We start from the raw sequence: 21,664 nt of genomic DNA, 5'->3' as shown, positions 1-21,664 counted from the left end.
CCCAACGTCAGTGCACCCAATTCCATCAAACATGTGCTGAAGAACATAAAAGCATATATAGACTCCAACACAGTGGTAGTGGGAGACTTTAATACCCCCATCACCGATAGATAGGTCATCCAAACAAAAATTCAGTAAAGAAATCCTAGATCTAAATCACACCATAGATCAAATGGACCTAGCTGATGGCTACAGATTATTTTATCCAACTTCTGCACAGTATACATTCTTCTCAGCAGCCCATGGAACCTTCTCCAAAATTGATCATATCTTAGGGCACAAAGCAAGCCTCAGCAAATATAAGAAAATACAAATAATTCCATGCATTCTGTCTGATCACAATGCATTAAAAATAGAACTCAACGACAAAAACAACAGTAAAAAACATGCAAACAACTGGAAGCTGAACAACACATTGCTCAATGATCAATGCATCATTGATGAAATAAAAAAGAAAATTAAAAGGTTCCTGGAAGTTAATGAAAATGAAAACATGATCTACTGGAACCTATGGGACACAGCAAAGGCAGTACTAAGAGGAAAGTTTATAGCCATGAGTGTATATATTAAAAGGACAGAAAACTCTCAAATCAATGACCTAATTTTACAACCTAAACTTTTAGAAAAACAAGAACAAGCAAATCCCAAAACAAACAGAAGGAGAGAAATAATAAAAATAAGGGCTGAAATTTTATTAAATAGTAACAAAAAAAAACATACAAAGAATCAATGAAACAAAAGGCTGGTTCTTTGAAAAAATAAGATTGACAGACCCCTGGCAAATCTGACTAAAATGAGGAGAGAAAAAACCCAAATCACTAAAATCAGAAATGCAAAAGAGGAGATAAAAACAAACAGCACAGAAATCCAGGAAATCATCAGAGACTACTTTGAAAACCTATATTCTAATAAATTTGAAAATCTTGAAGAAATGGACAAATTTCTATATACTTGTGACCATCCAAAATTGAACCAAGAGGATAAAATCACCTGAATAGCTCTATAACACAAAATGAAATTGAAGCAGCAATAGAGTCTCCCAAAAAAGAAAAGTCCAGGACCTGATGGATTCTCTGCTGAATTCTATCAGACCTTTAAAGAAGAACTAATACCAACCCTCCTTAAATGCTTCCACAAAATAAAAAAGGAAGGAACACTGCTTAACTCATTTTATGAAGCCAGTATTACCCTCATTCCAAAACCAGATAAAGACATCTGCAAAAAGGAGAACTACAGGCCAACATCCTTAATGAACATCAATGTAAAAATCCTCAATAAAATAATGGCAAAATGAATCCAACGACACATCAGAAACATCATTCACCACGACCAAGTTGGATTCATCCCAGGGATGCAGGGGTGGTTCAACATACGCAAATCTATAAATGTAATACAGCACATTAATAGAAGCAAAGACAAAAACCACTTGATCATCTCAATAGATGCAGAAAAAGCCTTTGACAAGACCCAACACCACTTCATGATAAATGCTGTAAGAAAACTAGGAATAGAAGGAATGAAACTCAACATTGTGAAGTCTATATATGACAAACCTACAGCCAACATCATACTTAATGGAGAAAAACTGAAAACATTTCCCCAAAAATCAGGAATGAGACAAGGATGCTCCCCACTCCTATTCAACATAGTACTGGAATTCCTAGCCAGAGCAATTAGGCAAGAAGAAGAAATAAAAGGAATACAAATAGGTAAAGAAACTGTCAAAATATCCCTATTTGCAGATGATATGATCCTATACTTTAAAGACCCAAAAACTCCTAGACACCATAAACAGCTACAGCAAGGTGGCAGGATACAAAATCAACTTAAAAAAATCATTAGATTTTCTATACACCAATAATGAACAAACTGAGAAAGAATATATAGAAACAATTCCATTTATAATAGCCTAAAAAAATCAATACCTAGGAGTAAACTTAACAAAGGATTTGAATTACCTCTATAAGGAGAACTACAAATCCCTGAAGAAAGAGAGTGAGGAAGACTATAGAAGGTGGAGAGATCTCCCATGCTCATGAATTGGTAGAATCAACATCATAAAAATGGCTATACTCCCAAAAGCAATCTACATGTTTAATGCAATTCCCATCAAAATCCCAATGACATTCATCACAGAGATTGAAAAATCTACCCTAAAGTTCATTTGGAAACACAAGAGACTTCGAATAGCCAATGCAATACTCAGCAAAAAGAGCAAAGCTGGAGGTATCACAATACCTGTCTTCAAACTATATTACAAAGCAATAGCAATATGAACAGCATGGTACTAGCACAAAAACAGACATGAAGACCAGTGGAACAGAACAGAGGACCCAGATATGAATCCACACAGCTATGCCCACCTTATTTTTGACAAAGGCACCAAAAATATACGATGGAGAAAAGACAGCCTCTTCAACAAATGTTGCTGGCAAAAGTGGTTATCCGTCTGCAAAAAACTGAAACTAGATCCATGTTTATCATCCTGTAGTAATATCAACTCAAAATGGATCAAGGACCTTAATATCAGACCCAAAACTCTGAAGTTAGTACAGGAAAGAGCAGGGAATACTCTGGAAGTAACAGGTATAGGCAAGAACTTTCTCAATGGAACCCCAGCAGCACAGCAACTAAGATATAGCATAGATAAATGGGACCTCATAAAACTAAAAAGCTTCTGCACAACAAAAGAAATGGTCTCCAAACTGAAGAGACCACCCACAGAGTGGGAGAAAATATTTGCCAGTTATACGTCAGACAAAGGACTGATAACCAGAATATACAAGGAACTCAAAAAACTAAAGTCTCCAAAAATTAATGAACCAATAAAGAAATGGGCAAGTGAACTAAACAGAACTTTCTCAAAAGAAGAAATTCAAATGGCCAAAAAACACATGAAAAAAACTCACCATCACTAGCCATAAAGGAAATGCAAATCAAAACCACATTAAGATTCCCCCTCACCCCTGTTAGAATAGCTATCTTCAAAAACACCAATGACAACATCATTGGTGAGGGTGTGGGGAAAAAGGAAACCTCGTACAGTGCTGGTGGGAATGCAAGCTAGTACAACCACTCTGGAAAAAAATATGGAGGCTTCTTAAAAATCTAAACAGAGATCTGTCACATAATCCAGCAATCCCACTCCTAGGGATTTACCCAAAGGAATATGACACAGGTTACTCCAGAGGCACCTGCACACCCATGTTTATTGCAGTGCTATTCACAATAGCCAGGTTCTGGAAACAACAAAGATGCCCCACTACTGACGAATGGATTAAGAAAATGTGGTATTTATACACAATGGAGTTTTACTCAGCCATGCAGAAGAATGAAATCTTATTATTCTCAAGTAAATGGATGGAACTGGAGAACATCATTCTGAGTGAGGTTAGCCAGGATCAGAAGACCAAAAAATCATATGTTCTCCCTCGTAGGTGGACTTTAGATCTAGGGCAAATACAGCAATGTTGTTGGACTTGGGTCACATGATAAGGGGAGAGCACATAAGGGATGTATGGGGACAGGTAGGAAACCCAAAACATGAAAGTGTTTGATGTCCCCACTGCAGAGAAACTAATACAGAAACCTTAAAGCAGCACAGGTCAATATGGGAAGGGGATCAAAAACTAGTGAAAAGATCGGGTAGAGATGAATCAACTTGGGTTGTAACACATTTGTACATGGAAGCAATGCTAAGAATCTCTCTGTATAGCTATCCTTATCTCAACTAGCAAAAATGCTTTGTCTTTCTTATTATTGCTTACATCTTCTCTTCAACAGAATTAGAGATAAGAGCAGAACAGGTTCTGTCTGGAAGTGAGGAGGCTGGGGGAAAGACAGGGGGTGGGGGGCAAAGGGGAGAAATGGCTTAAACAATGTATGCACATGTGAATAAATAAATTTAAAATTTTTTCATTGAGTGCTTACCAGTGTGTGACATTTTCCAAAGTATTCAGGCTGTATCAGTGAGAAAAATCAGACAAAAATCCTCATCTGTACTTAATCTACTAGTAGGAGACAGTAAATCAAGCAATAAGTATAAAGAAGAGGAAAAACAGTACATTAGAAAGTGGGGGTAATAAAGGGAAAGTTAGGAGTGCTGAGTAATTGCAATTGTAAATAGGGCAGTCATGGTAGAGCTCAATGACAAAATGGACGGGACAAGAATTGGTGTATGGAAGGGCATGAGCTGTGTCATATCTTCGGAAGATCACACAGAGCCAGCAAAATGCCAGCACAAGACTCTCAGGCTATAGTGGGCAGCATATTGAATGTACTAAATAAGCCAGTATGTCTGGAATAAGGTAAATGAGGAGAGGAGGCGTGTAGACATTATTATTGTTATTATTATTGTAGACATTATTATTACTGATATTGTTACTATCAGTTCTTCACTAGATGATGCTTTTCTCAATGTCAAGAAAGAAAGAGAGAAAGAGAGACTGAAATACAGGAGTTCAAGAGACTGTGAAAAACAGTCTGACAAATGAGAAGAGTGACTCCAGGGGCAGAGATGAGCTCTTTCCTACCCAGTGATAGCTGCCTTTTTTTTTTTTATATGAAATAGGAACTCTGGGAAGCTTTTGAACTTTCCATACATGGTTTTCTTGGCCTCAGGCTAAGGTCTCCAGGATAAAGGTCCTAACTCACTTTAAGTATTCCTCAGGAGCTATCTTGCCACCTCAGTCTGCCCCACACCAAAGAAACTAGTGATATGGTTCCATATGAAAACTCAAGGGAACCAGTCTCAACTGGACTTTTCTCTCTGTACTTCTTAGTATTGTACGTTGTACAAAGTCCTTTTCTCCAATCCCAGCCCTGTATGTCTTTCCCCTTCATTTTTCCTCCCTCCCTAAACTGTTCTTTCCTGCCCTTAACCACTAATTGTCACCCTTGTGTGCATCAGGATCACCTGGAAATCTGACTACAGCCCATACTGCTGGTTCCCACTGGTTCCTGATTCAGTAGGTGTCACATGAGGCCTGAGAATTTGCATTTCTAACAAGCTTCAGTTCTTGTGGGAAAGGGCTCCAGGTTCAAAGACCTCCAACTACCAAAAGCCAGTCATCATCCTGGAGAACTGTTCTGCCCTTGAAATAGTCAGTCTTACAATCACATACCATGTACACAACCTCTTTTCACAGCTTCTGTATTTCTTACTGCTATTAAGTGTATTCTTCAATGATGAAAACTCCAGTGCTTTAGCTTCTTCATTCATGCCAGGCAGCAACCCTATATCTATTTCCTTCCCTACAACCTAATCCACATGGCCCATTGCTAGTTTCCTCCACTTTCTCCCTCTTCTGCCTTCTCCTTGCATGGCTAGGTTTCTGGTATCTTCTGGGGTGAGACCCTCAAGCCATTGAACCAGGTGAGCAAGTTTGTACTACCTCAGCATTGTATACAGACCTGTAAATAGTACTGTTCATGGTATATCAAAAGACTAACATGACTCTTCTTTTTCTCTTGCTCCACATTCAACCCATTGGCAAATCCTTTGGGTTAGTCCATCAGCATAATTTAGAATCACACCACTTCTCAGCACTTCTGTCACTGCCATCTTATCTAAAACCGTATCATCTCCTCTAAATTGCCAGTTTTCTACTTTCAACTTAGACCACCTCTTTAGAGTCTGTTCTCATCTCAGCAGTCAGAACAACCTGTAAAACATCACCTCTGATGTCACTGCTCAAGTCCTCCAGGCTTCCTGTCACAATTGCAGGCACAGTTCATTTTTTACTAATAACCAGACCCTATTGGATCTGCCTATAGGGTAGTTCCTCTCCTGCTCCTCTTCTTCCTACAGTTCTCCTCCCATCTTTTCTTCAAACATGAGCCAAGAATCATAAGCCTCCTTTATCCAAACATCCTCAGAATCTCTGTCCTGCTCTTTCCTGGAATAATCTTCCCCAAGATAGCTGTGTGGCTTCCTCTTTCACCTTCTTCCCAAACCACACTAATAAAAAAACTACCCCCTGCACTTCCTCTACCATAGCCTGTTTATTTATCTCCATAGAATATACCATCATCTGAAATATTATAGCATCTACTATTTTGTTGTTGTTGTTATTGTCACCCCCTGCCAAAATGTGAGTTTTGTGAGAAAGGGGACTTTACTTCTAATGCTTAGGACAGATAATTAAGACTGAATATTTGTTGGTTGAATTAATAAATTCATGGATTCTGGTTACAAAATTCTTGAAAACATATTCTGAGTCTAATTACTTTTGTTTCTTCAATATCTAATGCCAAAAAATAATAAATGGCTGTGACAAGATCAAATAAAAAGATGGAAACATATATGTTTGGCATCAGGGAGGGAGAATGGATGCTGGAGGAGTGATGTATGACAGCTAGCCTTCCCTCAGTAAAGCTCTGTGAAGAATCCTTGGCCATGCTAGACCTTCAAGCCAGCCAAAGGGTAGCTCTTATTACTGACATGAGCTTGCTCCTGCTGAGGCAGGCTGGTTTCCATAAAACACTGCTAGAAACTTACTTACACAGTGGCTTTAGTATCATGACATACTCAAATTCTTCTTAGAAAGTATCCAGCTTAGAAAAAACACTCACATAAGGAGTAGTTTCTGGCTTCTGTCTAGGTAATTAGGAGCTGATGTCATACTCTAGGTCACTTAAAAGGTAATTCCCATTTGTTATTAGATTTAAACTCAGACCCAAGCAAATTATATTTATGATTACCATCTGGGTTGAGGGAGACAAAGCATATGCTTTCCTTGGTAGAACTGCTAGAACTGTATTAATTTGCAAGGATACCCTCAATTAGTCTAACTCATTAATCTCCAGATTTGCTCTGTGCAGGATTCCTTCCTGGCTGAAGGATAACAGGACCTGGGAGTTATTTCATTCTCTCAGCAATAAGTGTGCTCTTGTGCTTCCAGCTTCTAGTTGGGGTCTCAGAAACTCTCCTTTGTCAGGAAGCATGAGCATGCAGAACATATCTTGATACACTTTGGGACTAAAGCTGACTCAAAGGAGTCTACAGAGAAAATAGGTAATGGTTCATCCCAGGCAAATGCCCCTACATTGGTCACTCTTTATCCTAAACCTGCTTTCTACTCCTCCATCCCGCAGGTAGCACTATGCTGTATGTCTTCCATCCGCTAATCACCTCCCTGATGTTCCACCAGGTGGCTGTCTATTCAGCAAGCAACTCCAAGGTGGCTACAGCTACTGGTAAAGATCCCAGCAAACACAGAATAGTGAAAGTGACTTCTCATTGCCTGTTCCTTTCTAGCATGGAGTAAGAAGTCAACAAAAGAGGATGCTGTGGATCCCCCTAAGGCAGACTCTTATGTGGGGGTGTGTGACCCCACACTCTACTTTCATCATCAAGGAGCTTCAGACACCTTCAAACTCATACTGTAAGCCAGCAACACTCCCTCCAGACAGAAGCCCACCTGTCTCACATGTAAAGGTCTCCATTCTACTGTAGTCTCTCAGAGGACTAACAGCCCTGCCTGAAGGCAGAAACTTTTTCAGGTAATCTTTTTCTTCATCAGCTTTCAGAGACAAACAAAAGATTTTGAGTCCTTTACATAATAACTCACTTCATATCTCGTGGCATTGTTGTAGACCAAATGGAAATTGGGTTCCATTAGACACTGTTATCTTAGTCACCTCACTTGTGCTCTGAATCTCCATTTCTAAATCTATCAAATGGGGGCAATATTCTATTTATTCATTCAGGAAATACTTGAGTTACTATTAGAAAGCAGGCTGTACACTTGGTTATTGACAATGATGATTTCTGACATTTATTGACTACTATGTGTAAGGCATTGTTTTTTGTTTTTACTATTTTAAATTAATTAATTCATTTAATTTTCACTAGCCCCTTATTTGTGAGGGTGCTATTATGTCCTTCTCCCCCCATTGTACAGAGGAGTAAACCCAGGCATGGAATAAAGTAACACACTAAAGCTCAATGAGGTAGATAGTGGAGCAGAAATTTGAACTTGAACTATTGAATGGAGAGGTTAAGTTTTGCTGTGACCAGTCAACCATGCTGCCTTCCACATGCAAAGGACCATAATAGTAAACAAAAAGAGACTGGGCCCCTGCCCTCATGGAACTCACTGTTTAGTGAGGTAAAGAGACATTGAACACTTCATTATAATAACAAATGGAGATGAAAGTTTGGAAGAAAAGAAACAAGGTACTATGAGGACTCCTAGCCAGCGCATCCTATCTGCTTTTGCCCTGAGGAGAGGACACTTAATTTATGATCTACAGGCTGAGATGAATTAATCAGTTGGAAGGGGTGAGGGTGGAGAGTATTGAGGTAATGGGACCAACATGTGCAAAGGCCCTATAGTAGAAGTGACAATGGTTTGAAGGGATTGAGTAAGACAGTAAGACTGGAATGCAGAGCTTGGCTGAGGAGTGGGAAGTGAGCAAGGAGGTACTGGAGAGGTAGACAAGAGCTACCCTGTTAGGCCCTAATATGTCGAGTAAACATGTCACAGGAGGAATGGCAATCCATTAAAAACTTGTAAAAGGAGGTCTTGATATGATCAACGTCTATGGTGAAAATTCCAGGCCCTTAACATGCCATGTGGATTAAATGTGAAAATATTTCCAGAAGTTGTCCAGTACATCTCAGCAGCTATAATTAGAGTAGGCCTATGTCAGTCTTCCCCTGTAAACAATTACAGGGGAAGCATCATACTGGAGTCACCCTTGGGCATTCTGGGATGTGCCCTCCTGATCAATCAGATACAGCCAGAGTCCAGAGCTACATGTAAGGTTACTGAAGGGTACCAGTAAATCAGCGCAGTTGTAATGGGTCTCTTATTGAAATCTGCACAACCTAGACTTTCAGCATCAGTCAACGTGTCTGTTAACATGCAAACACGTTCAGTTCCATTCTATCCAATAGATATTAGTCGTTGATCAGATCACTATAATTGGTGCTGTAGCCCTTCCAGGATGGAAAAATTTGTGTGTAGAGATATGAAAACTATAGAGTAAGAGACGATGTCAAGACCAGCAGGGAGCATTGTGTGTTTTGGATACTGACTGAACACCAAGTTCCTAATTAGCCAGGTCCAATCCCAGTGTGGGACTTAAACTGAAAAGGGATGATTCTTTATCAAAGAATGGTTCTATAACAACTCCAAAATATAGATTTCAATGCATTTTTCTTAGGGAGGGAGTGATACAGTAATTAATTCCAAATCTGTGGCCTTGTATGCTTTTACTCAAAATGACCTTTCAGATGTAAAAAAATCTGTGAGGAGTAAGTGACCTCATAAGCATTCTGAGGGCAGAGATGGCAAGTACTTGAGCAGGGGACAATGGAGAACAATGAGGCAATGAGGACTTCTGTCAGTGGGCAGAGACTGAGGAGTATTTCTGGAAAGCATAGGCTTTGCTCCTAGGCCTTGAATACTTCCCACACACACACTGAACTCCAGGTTATGTTTTTTTTTGGTGATACTATGAGTTGAACCCAGGGCCTCCAGCATGCTAGACAAATGGGGTCTACCACTCAAGCCATGCTCCCAGATCTTTTGTTTGTATATTTTGTTTTTGAGCAGGCTCTCACTAACTTTGCCCAGGCTGACCTTGAACCTCTGAACCTCTTACCTTCACCTCTCAAATTACTGGGATCACAAGTGTGGTATACTACACCTTGCAAGTTAATTCCGTTCGATTCCCATGGTCCCTGTTCTGGTGGCAAAGGGAGGTCCCAGGGGCATCCCTTTGCAGACTCTGCTAGCTCCAATGTCTCTTACCTTGGGCTTTGACGTCATCTACGACAGGGCATGGGGTCTTCACGATCACATCACTGGGCCTGGATCGTCGTCCTGTGTTGTCTACTCCCCATAAAGTGAACCTATCAGGGAAGTGGAAGATATCATTAATAGAGAGGACATGGCTGGACACTGCAGCTCTGCAACCTGGCTGGGGGGCCCAGCTTGCCTGAATGGGACATGACCCTGGCTGCTCTTTTCAGCTTGAGACATACTTACTGCTATCACTTTGTTCGGAGAGCACACCTGGAGTCTCTCCTGCTTCCTGTGTCCCTGTGTTATAATTTGCTGTTTTGGGTGTGTTACCTGAGGGAAGGCATCATGGTGGGAGGCATGGGGTCCTCAGAAGAGCAGCTTCAGCACTGAGAAACTCATGAGCAGGGAAACATCTCAAGCTTCACCTCAGAATTACGGAATTCAGGATGAGACTAGAAAGTTGTGCTTTACCAAGACTTCCAGGTGATTTCTTTACTTTTCTTTTTCTTCTGAGATAGGGTTCTCACTACATTACCCAAACTGGCCTCAAATTCCTGGCCTCAACTGATTCTCTTACCTCAGCTACCTGAATAGCTAGGACTCTAATTGAACCACCATGCCCAGCTCCCTTGCACACAATTCTGACACTAGTTTAGTTTTGACAACCACCAAGTGAGGGACAGTTGGCTTGAACTTGGATAAGAGGCCATGTGGAGGAAATCAATGTGAGTCAATGCCCTTTATAGCTATTCTTATCTCAACCAGCAAAAACCCTTGTTCCTTCCTATTATTGCTTATACTCTCTCTACAACAAAATTAGAGATAAGGGCAAAATAGTTTCTGCTGGGTATTGGGGGGGGAGAGGGAGGGGGCGGAGTGGGTGGTAAGGGAGGGGGTGGGGGCAGGGGGGAGAAATGAACCAAGCCTTGTATGCACATATGAATAATAAAATAAAAATGAAAAAAAAAAGAGGCCATGTGGAGTTACAGTTAACTCCTGTGAGCTTTATTTTCCCTTATCTGTGAAACAGAGATGGTAATAAGACTACTTCTAAGTGATGGTAAGAATGAAATGAGATCATAATGTACAGAAAGCCCTGGATCATTTTGTGATGACATTTTATAAGTCATGTTAGTTCTGTTCTGTGGCATGCTCAGCTGACACCTTTATGCAAACCACTTGTAACAAGTCCCCTCTTTAAAGTCAGAAGGAAACACCCAGAGTAGAGGATCCCTTGACTTGTCCATGACTAGACAGTTCATTTCCTACCTGCAGCTCCTTCTGTTCCTCTGAACAGAAATGCCGATTCCAACAATAGTTCTGAGGGAATCCTGGGAAGAGGGTGAAAATCTGGATATCAAAGGCTGAACATAAAATTTCCTCCTTGGGTGGTAGAGGAAAATGGAGAAGAAAAAGAGAGACTCCAAGGTCTTCTATGCAGAAGGGAATCAGTAGATCTGATTCTGTTTTGTCTTTTCCTAATGCCTACCAGGGCTCTGAGCATGGCCTTGAAAATCCAGGTAAAGCTGCAGTCTGACTACCACTAATGGGTTGCCTGATGTCACCTGCTAGTGTGGTGAAGGCACCTGTGCTAGACAATTTATGGCTGGATCCTAGCCACAAACCCTGAGCTTAATTTCAAGCATCTTCCTTGCTCTCTGTACAGAAATGCCTTAATCCTCAGGTACAAAATTGGTTGCCAGATAGACCCTGTCAGTGACTGGTCCTCAACTCACCCCAAGCTTGTCCCACTCCTCTGGACAACTCTGCTTTCTATCTGGTCATGCTATAAGTTCCACCTCAACTGTATAAGATCCTAAACTAGACAAAGATGCCCAAGCATCCATTAATTCTCACATACTTCAAAGGGCAACCAGTGTAAAATTTAGGTTTTGAAGCTCTAAACTATTTCAATAGTGTACTTTATTTTTAATACGAAGCAGATATTAGGAAAGGAAATGCCTCATGCGACCTTCCAAGTGGAGACAGATCTCGACCTTAAGAGCTACTCTTCAGCTGTCCCAGCTCCCCCCACCCCTACCCCAGGGACATTGAGAGAGCAGCCAGTTTATTTAACTATTAAGGGCTGGGAGAGCTTGACACGTTTTCTTGTGGAAATGCCACGTGCATTCATTTCAGAAAGGCTTTCTCTGTTTATTGTCAATATTATCGTTCCTACCACTGCACACTCATTGGACAGTAAGAGGGTTAGCTGGAATTACTGGATAGAAGAGATAAGGCCTGCTCCAAATCCACAGTGCTCATGTGGAAGCAAATTTACTGCTCTGTCCAAAGTTTCTGGGCTCCTTCCCCAGCCGCCCGACTGAGACGGTTCAGTGCGTAGTTAGCGACGTGGTGATGACACGGATGGGGGCATGTGTGCGTGGGAATGGACACAGATTGGCTCTGGGTCCAGACTGGGTCTTAAAGGCTGGAACTTAATGTGCATGAGGATTGCAAGCCCCCTGTTTTGCTCCTCCAGGCATGCTGGTTTCTACTCATCCCTCTAATTCAGCTACCTTTTCCTGAATTATCTGTTTGTTGTCATGTGCCCAGAAAGTCAGTGTCTCTTCTGTGGGCATGTGCTGTGATGAGGAGGCAGTGAACTGGAAGGCCAGTAAGTCACCTCCTCACTCTGTAAAATGAAGATATTGTACCAAACACACGTTAAGATCCATTTCAATTAGGGGTTCTTAATTGTTTGTGTCATGGACCTTTCTCAGAATAACGCATTTTAAACTGTATTAAGATAATATATATTGGTTGACAAAGCAAGCCAGCCAAAATTCAGCTCTACCTCTGAGAACCCCAGTGAGGAGCCAGCTCTATGCTTCACTGTGAGGTAATAAGATCATGCTACCAGGGTTGAGGCCTGATTTAAATAGTAAAATGCATGCTTAGCAAGTGTGAAGCCCTGAGTTCAAACCCCAGAATCACCACCAAAAACACCCCCCAGAATCACAGTACTTGAGCTTTACAGTAACCAGTAATCTAGGATGTATAAAAAAAAAAACAACCCAAGTCCTGATTCCTAATCATTGTCCACACCCCCAAACAAGTAGTGCAGAAATTACAGTTCTGCCAAGCCTCAATTTCCTCAACTATAAAATGGGGGAAATAAGTCCAATCTCATAGGGTCATAAAGGATCCCTGGACATAGTCACTACGAAGAGCCCACACAAAGCTCTCCATAAATGACAGCTCCCTTCCTCCCATTTTATAGATAAGAAAACTCAGCTACAGAAGGTCCTACTTACAGTCACTTGGAGGTTAGAACAAAAACCAAGCATGAGGCCCATGTATTCTCAACTCAATACAGGGCTCTTTCCCTGTACCAGGGTCTAAACAGGCTCCCCTTGATTTTCAGCAGGGAGAAAAGTCACTCTGCAAACCCATCACCCTCTTACTGTGATCTGCAGTGCCACCTAGTGGAGGTTGGCTGTTCTTTCCTTAGTCCCATGAATCTTAGACTTCTTTGATAATCAACATTACAGAAAGCTTGTGTTTTACAAGGCGTAGGAGGGGCACCCTGGAAGTTTGCCAAGGATGATGAGACTGGGAGAAGGTATTTGCCTCAGGTCTTTGATAAGGAAACAAAGACAAGTCAGGCCAACACAGAGAGGGTTCCAGATTGGATAATGGCTGGTTCTCCTAAAAGAAAGCTGTGCCAACCTCTTGCTCACAGAAACTTTGACATTCTTAGTTAACACTTGTAACTTAGTGACTAAAACTATTGAACACTTATTATAAATGATAATACAAGTCTTATTTGAGTGTGAGGACCTTTATAGCAAGTTGGTGGTCTGCATTCCCAAATCCTTATTTCTTTTACCTGCTCTTCTCAGAAGGGCACAGCTACCTAGCGTCAACATAGACAGACATGCTTTGATCTTAGTGTTATTATCTATGTCTGTACTGCCTTCTCAAGCCCTGTAAGACGTCACTTGTCTTTATATATTTTACTCCCATCTTGTGTGGTCGCTACTTGCATCTCCAGTTCCTGTAGAGAAGATATTCAGCTGGGGCATCGAAGTTCAGCACAATCAAAGCCACTCAAATTTCCAGTGCTTTTCATCTTTGAACTCTTTAACTGTGGAAATGGAAATGATTTATTCTGGAAACCTTGACTCTGTTCCTGTGACCTCATCTGTAAACTGTTAAATGTTTTTCATACTGATGGAGTCAAAGGGTCCCAGAACTGCATCACTATGAATTCTGTCTTAGCCCCCAAATTTTTCCATCATGACTTAGATTCTGTCACCATATCTCCTCATTTGGCGTCTTTTATGTCTCCACTTCACAAATATTTTACAATTGTTCCCTAAGCACAAGGATGGATGGAGAAGAGTTCAAAGAGAGGAGAAAGTAGGGATGTTCCAAACGCTGTGATATAATTCACTGTATTTTCTTTAAAGAAAGATGCTGACCTGTTCTAAACTCTACACATTATTGCAGCATCACTGGAGCTAGTCTTCTTAAGCACAGTTCTTGGTATTTTCTCCTTTTTAAAAAACTTAGTAGTGTTCACTGACCTGCATCATTTAGTCTGCTCCTGGTCTCATTTTCTTCCATTCTCTTCTCCTCACCATTGGCTTCAGCCCTGTTGGAGTACCTGTACTTCCTTCATCACTCTTCATCTTCACCCTGGTTCTTTCCTACGCTGGAACCAGTTTTGAGGACACCCACTCTTTTCTCTTTAACACATTCCTTGCTCTTCTATCTAACATTTATTCCATTCTGCCTTCTGCTAAAATTAATTGATTTTATATTTCCCCCTCTGCATTGCAACTCCTTGAGGGACAGGACTATTATTTTTCTAGATCCTACTCACTCCCATACCTGAGCCATTCAAGAAGGTTCTCTGTAATGCTGATTGGGATTTAGAAACTTTTGCCAAGTCTCTAAAGGAACTCCAGTAGCAAAGCAGTACCAGCAAAGAACTCTGAGGCTTTCTGGGTAAGGACTCACTAGACTAATGTGCGTTACTCACATGTAAATGGTGTCAGGCTCCAAACATCGTATGATAAGAGAGATGGTGGTGAGCTGTTTATCTGGTACCTGAGATGGCATGGCACAGGGGGCCTTTGCTCCAGAGATGATGTCATCCACAAAGCTCAGCACCGTTTCTGTCCAGAGGGGAAGGAACGGAAAAGGCCTGAGAAACAGTGATGGCCAATCAATGAGCAACTCAATGAGAAATTATTAAAATCACTTGGTCCCCAATCTTCTTAAGTTCCTAATAGAGAAAGGAGACCTAGAAGGAAATGGTCTTTTTGACTGTTTCTTTTTTAAATAATAAAATTATAGCCATTTGTCCAGAGTTATTTTAGAAATAACTAAGGTAGGATGCACATTCCACATCTGTGAACTCTTCCATGAACCATCCTAAGCATGGACAGAGAACAGCTAATCTGGGCATTGGTCACTACCATACCTTAGCAATACCTATGTGCACCAGGAGAAATATCTCAGAAGCAGCATTGGGCAGCTCTCCATGCTTAAAGGAGGCTGCATGTGTCTCCAAGTCTCAGTAACAAGTTCACCAGAAGCTATTTACCCTGAATTAGATTGTGTCACCATCCTGTTCAGGACCACACTTCATGTGTAAGTCTTAGGAAATATTTATGTTGGCCTTTCCCTATGTATAGACAGTGAAATAATAAGGCATGGAACATTTTCCATGGGGTGTTTTCCACTCCTTTAAGACTTCCCTTTCCTAGCTGGACCTGACAAAAGCAGAGTTTGCTTTAGGACAAGACATGGAGCAAGCGCATCTGTTTGCACATGCTTTGGCCTGGAGGGGGTTATTAGCAAAGGAATTTTTTTTCCTGTAATCATGGCAGTGGTTAGCAGAGAATTGTTTCCTAATTGTGGGCTAGGATAACTAGTGTACTGTATTGTTTCTTTGTGAGTGTGCCTAGAGGCAATGAAATGGACACCTCTTTTATAAACAAAAAGAAAAGCAAAATCAAAACAAGACTTTGTTAGATGCTCACCATGCAAAAATTCTGAAATGGACAAGATGGTTGCTGTTTCTTCTCCCTGCTTCTTCTGCATTGCCCTGCGATACTGGGAGCCTAGAGCAAAGTTGCAAGGCATGGTATCTTTCTTTTGCTTTATTTTTATCCCCTTGGATCAAGACTGGCCCAGGAGATGGTCGTGCTCACCTGTCTCCACTTTGGAGTGGTCCATCCTGTCGGTGACTTTCTCTTGACGGATGAGGTAATCTACAATCTGCACCCCAATTGGTGGCTCTGAATGTTCCCACTCCAGAACCACAAGGGTACTGCTGGGCTCATGAACTGTGGACAGTCTTAGCCTGAGTGCAAAAAGGAAAGAACATAAAACAGGGACACAGCTGAGACCTGCATTGGTCACTGGCTGCTTTCTCAATTGTTGCATTGTAAACTCTTCTCAATAAATTAGAAAAAACAATCTTAGGGCTTCCTGAGGACACATGATATCCATGTTTTATGCATCTATTTATAAATAAGTAAGTAGATGAGTAATGATCAATGAATGTCTATGTTACATAGGTCAGAGGATATGGATTTGGGGGTAGAACTTGTGGTTTTAAAATATAACTTCTGAATTTGATCCTGAGAAATATTAAAAGAAAATGTGTGTAATGCACATATACATAAAAGCTCATGGGAAGTGGTGTCAAAGAGAATCTTGCATTAATGAGGCCATGGTTAGTTTAGGTTCCATAATTATCAGGATCTTCCCTGCCCATCCCACTTTCCCTCTTGCTATGAATACCAATATGGCTTCTCCCCAAGCCATTTGCTGTCTGGAACTTGGAACAGGCTCAGTTTGGAAATAGTGTTCATTGGGAATGTTCACATATCATAAGGTTGTTAACATGTCAAGTTCTACTTGGAGCAATGTCTTTTGCCTAACATTTCAGGGGTTCTGATTTCAGTTTCTGTCTTTGGTTTTGGGTTTCTATGAAATCTTGATTACTGACTTCCGTCCCTATTTGCTTTTCCCAGTTCATAGTCTCTTTATTCTTTACAAATTGTCCATTTGGACCAGTTTTGCTTTGCCATCTTGGACTTCTTTGTAGCTTGTGGAGACTCAGTAATCATTACTGATATTCATGGGTATGTATTGTCCTGTTGTCCAAGTGGTTTCAATTTATTGTCTTGTTCTGACTTCTTGTATGTGTCTCAAGGTTCCCTCTTGCTTCCAAATCCCTATTTCTTCCTAGAACATTGGATTCTGAGAATGTTCCCAGTTCCTGCTCACTCCAGCAAGTATCCCTGCCACTCACCCCTGTCCTTTGCTCCTCTATCACACAAGCATCCACAGTCCAGGCCCTCCTACCCTGTCACTCAGCTTACAGGTGCTTCTGCTTGGTCTCAAAGATCACAGGGCACAATAATGTGGCTGGATCACACCAAACCATCTTCGATGTTCAATTTCAATGCAATAAATATTTATGAAATACTTATGAATTGTAAGGATGTACTCAATGCTAGGAATGCAGTGGCAAACAAGCCTACCCACCTCCTTCTTTTATGTAGCTTGGTGAGTAATAGAAATATACAATTACACATATGATCAGAACTTCGACAAGAAATTATGGGATGCTATGGGAGCAATAGTAAGGAGTTCAACTAGTGAGAAAATAATAAAAAACACATGCTCTTCTGCTAGTGGCTACCATGAAAGAGTGCATAGTTTGCATATGACTTTAAGATGGAAGGGACCCAAAACAGTGTGGATATTGACAAATTCATTAATTAGAGTCATATGCTGAGTGCTATTTTAAAGAGAAAGAATTAGGAAGCTTAAGTAAGTAACTAAGCCTTCTGAGAACTCCAATTCTGTGAAAATAAGGACTAAGGCCAGTTCCTACTGAGAAATAGAAGTGTGTATGATTTACATGGACTTGTGTAAAAATTAGACTACATTTCTATTTCCAACTACCAATTAAAATGCAAGAACTAAGGTCTGTTATTGAAAGAAGTGATCAGAGTTGACAAGAAAGTGAAGTCCTTAACAGATGTTTCCTGTTTTATGGCACTTTAGCTGAACTTGATCTTAAACAACGACATTTAGTAAATGCAGATTTAGAAATAAAATAAGCCTTGGGATGCATGCAGTGCCTGGACCTTGTGTCAATCCGATAACTGTTTGAGGGTTTCAGTCTTACCTTTCAAAGGTAGCTTTCTTACCTGGTGAATCCATCTAACAGCACCTGACTCTTATTGGCTCCTTTTCTACTAAATGAAAGGACTTTTACTAATGATGAATGTGGTTCTCTTCTGATTCTAGAAGTTCAAGAATGACCATAAAGAGAAAGAAGCCAATGGTTGGTGTATCTAAAACCCCATATATAGAGAAAGGAGACAGTGGACAAGAGAAGACATTGGTTTGTAATGATGCTCCACGAATGTGTTTTTTCTTCTCAATTTTCTTCTTATTCAGTCCTGGCTCTTTAATGTCCACCTGTACCTTTGTAAGACAGGTCAGAAGAAAGTCTCCACTTGCTGGTTCTCACCTACAGCCTCTTGCTTTGCTTACTCAGCCCTCCAGCTATCACAGATCCTGCTTCTCTCATTGGGCTTCCTTTGCCTTACAAACACATGGGGTCATGTTCCACCAGCTTGTCCTAGAAACACTCTTTCATGGACACAGTACTTCTGTGCACTCTTACGGCAGATGCCATATTAGAGACTAAGCCAGGTTTCTGTGTCAGGCTGTGGCCCTCAGTTTGTTCACTTCTATTTAGTCTTCTCTTAAGGAGAAAGAAATTGAGCATATTCATTCTCAAGCACCTTTAAGGCACTTTATCCTCTTTCCCCCTCAAATGAAGACATGCCCTAATGTTCATCCCCACCCCTCTGCTCTTCACACTTGATACTTGTTCTGGAGAATCCTTTCTCACAGCTGTGATTCCATCTTCCATTTCTTCAGGATTGACTTAAATCTTCTCACCTCTATTTTTTTTTTCCACAGAAATCCATCTTTTTCTCTGTCCATAGAACATCTATAGAACTATAGAACTTGCTCCCAGGCAAGCCCAAATTGTACAGACATTCTCCCCAAATCTGCCCATCCTTTGATATATCTTTTCTCAGTTGTGGCCTAGTCCTCTTTGCAGCCACCCAGGTCTAGTAAGTCTATTCTCAGCTTCTCCTTCTTTCTCATCCTCATAGTCAATCACACACCAAGCCTTGTTCTACCCACAATCATTTTTCAGCTTTATCCTGTCCATGTCGTAATGGCTGAGAACATGGCTTCTTAGTCATGGCCCTGCATCCTATTCTGTCACCTTGGAAAAGTAATTCAATCCATTTGAGCCCATTTCCTTGGAGGAGGTGTGGTAACAATATAATGCCCGACATCTAGTAAGTGTTTGAAAAGTGGTAGTGTTTTGGTCCTGTTAAATTCTCAATATAGATCTCTAAGTTCTTCCATTACAATAGCACTGCTACCCTTATCATCTTCTAACCATGCATCTTACTTTTTCCTTCTTTCAGAAGTTTAATTGCCATCTCCATGAAACCTTAACCATTGCCAAAATTTAGACTCAACCAACTCTCTTCACATTTTCTTATCCATGTTATTCTTTTCTACTATAACAATTTGCCTGCTGCACACATGTACTATGCAGATACTGTGCTACATTCTTTTTTCTGGTCCCAGCACCTAACTTTTTTAGCTTTGTAAGTAGTAGAAACTCAATACTTCTTTTTTAGAATGGTGCTGAGTCATACATGCACAAGATAGGCAGAGAAAGGGAACCATACACAGGCTGTGGGAGAGGTGCACAGGTGGGGAGTCCATCTGCTCCAAAAGCAGTAGAGTCACACCGACACCAGTCCTCGATGACGTCTCCAGTCCCTGAGCACCAGAGAGAGCTCATGGTGGCCTCCTGTAAGAGCTGCACAAGAAAGCAAAGAGTAAGTATTAGGAAGCCAGGGCTGGGTCATGAAAACTAAGAGATAAGAGCATCAAGACTCTGCGTGGCCCTAAATTACTTCCAGAGAGCAGGTGATAACAACTTTGCCATTTTTTGGTCTAAAACTCTTATCCTAGGAGATGGTTTCTGGGAAGCTTGAGACCTATAGGAACTCTGGGGTGTCCTTTTCCCAGAGTAGTTTATCTCTGTGGTTAAGAGCTATCACATTGGAAGTGAGTCATATTCCTTTGTTCCCCTCCTCTTCCTCTCTCCTCACATTACAGGCACCAGGAGCAATCACCTCTTTCCACACATCTCTGGGTGGCCTGACTTTACTGGTCTTCCTTCTGCCCGGAAGCACTTTGTCCTTCTTCAAAAATCTCTCTGTATATCCTTATCTGTTCTCTCCATCTTGCTCTAGTATTTCTTTCACATTCCTGCAGTATGCCTTGTAACCTACAATATTTACATAGCTCTGCCTTGGGGTGATTAGGCATTGGGCATCTCTTTCTTAGTAGACCATGAATAGGAGAAACCATGTATCACAAAGACTAAGAGCGGTGTTATGGATCAGTCTTCTGGGGTGAGAACCCATTTTGCTAGTCACTGCCACGTGACCTTGGACAAGTTCCATAAATTCAGTTTTGTCAATGATAAAATGGAATAAAAATAGATTTTTCCCAATAAGGGTGTTGTGACAATTAAGTGAAATAATGTTTTCCAAGTGAAATAACATGCACAGCATCTAGTACACATTAGTCATCAATAAATTTTAGCAATTATCATTCTTTGAATGACAGAGTTGAGTCTTAGGTAGAACCTCATAAAAATCAGAGTCTAGCACAATTCTTTGATATCTCGGAGATGTTTACTATTATATAAAAGTAAAAAGGATAAACTTATACCACTGAGGTAACAGATTTTGTGATTGGGGACAATTCCCTGGAGAAAAATTGATTCTGATGGGATACAGTTGGTTCCTGCTTCCTTCACTCAGGCCAGAGTGAAGGTGACTGTTCCAAGCTAGACAAGCTCAGAGCTTTCTTTCTGGGTCACTATCTACCTACAGCCTTGTCTTTTCCTTAATATTTTCTTCTCTGTTTCACTAACGATGCACCCACACCAAATTGGGAAATTAAGGAAATGAAACACAACAGTCCAGGAAAAGTTTAGACCAAATACTTCAAGAAGAAGAGACTAGAAGAAAAGGAATAATATAGAGAAAGAAGGATGGAAGAAAAAAAGGAAGGGAAAAGAAAGAGATAACTTTACACAAATCCAAATATCTGAACCTGAAGCCAGTATGTTCTATGTCCTATTCCTTCAGAACTTGGCATTGGCCACTTGAGGTTAGAATACATGGAATAAGAATCCATGCTGACTCCCCTCCCCAAATTGGGAGCATCTTGGAGCATGAACCAATTCTAGATTTTAACAGATTTGTGTAGAGTTTTATAATGTATAAGGCCCTTTTAGATGCTAAAATTTTGATAAACAGTAATTATGATTTACAGTTGAGGATGCTGAGAGTCAAAGAAGTTAGGTGACCTGCTCAGGCTTACAGGTTAGTGAAGGGGGCAGTACCAGGAACTGAGCTCAACATGGCTCACTTTGTATCTCAGGCTTTTAAAAAGTTATCTGGTCAGAAAAACTGGGGTAGTGTTATGCATAGAAAGGGCAATATTAAGACTTGGACCTGGATGACACTTTCTTAAACTAACTATAAATGGCTTGTCTGTCTGTAAGAGACAGAGTGGGAGGCAAAGATGTGCTCTGCAAGTGAAACAGAGGCAGAGATGGATTACATGATGCGCTATGGGCCGAGACAAGGAAGCGGAAGTCACATTTTAAGAGCAATGGTAAGCCACTGAAGTGTTTTAAACGGGGAGGCGACATGATCACATCCTCTATCCAAATGAACATGGAAGAACACATTTTAAATGTAATTTCTTCAAAAGTTTTAACTTTCTAACTTGGATTCATACCACTCCATGAG

General features: G+C 40.8%; 1 protein-coding gene across 1 annotated transcript in view; it reads right to left on the bottom strand.

Annotated features, from left to right (window-relative positions):
- Positions 1-21,664, bottom strand: part of Astn1 (astrotactin 1) — a 317,866-nt gene that overhangs the window by 21,780 nt on the left and 274,422 nt on the right. Inside the window, exons 18-21 of the mRNA XM_074047397.1 lie at positions 19,517-19,650; positions 15,923-16,074; positions 14,746-14,881; positions 9,762-9,862 (exon numbers count right to left, since the gene is read on the bottom strand). Coding sequence (XP_073903498.1) covers positions 9,762-9,862; positions 14,746-14,881; positions 15,923-16,074; positions 19,517-19,650 — 523 coding nt within the window. The remainder of the gene's footprint in view (positions 1-9,761; positions 9,863-14,745; positions 14,882-15,922; positions 16,075-19,516; positions 19,651-21,664) is intronic.

The sequence above is a fragment of the Castor canadensis genome, chromosome 11 (genome assembly GCF_047511655.1).
Source record: "Castor canadensis chromosome 11, mCasCan1.hap1v2, whole genome shotgun sequence".
In the NCBI taxonomy this organism is placed as follows: domain Eukaryota; kingdom Metazoa; phylum Chordata; class Mammalia; order Rodentia; family Castoridae; genus Castor; species Castor canadensis.
The sequence above is the reverse complement of the archived record's forward strand: the minus strand, read 5'-3'. Positions and strand labels throughout refer to the sequence as shown.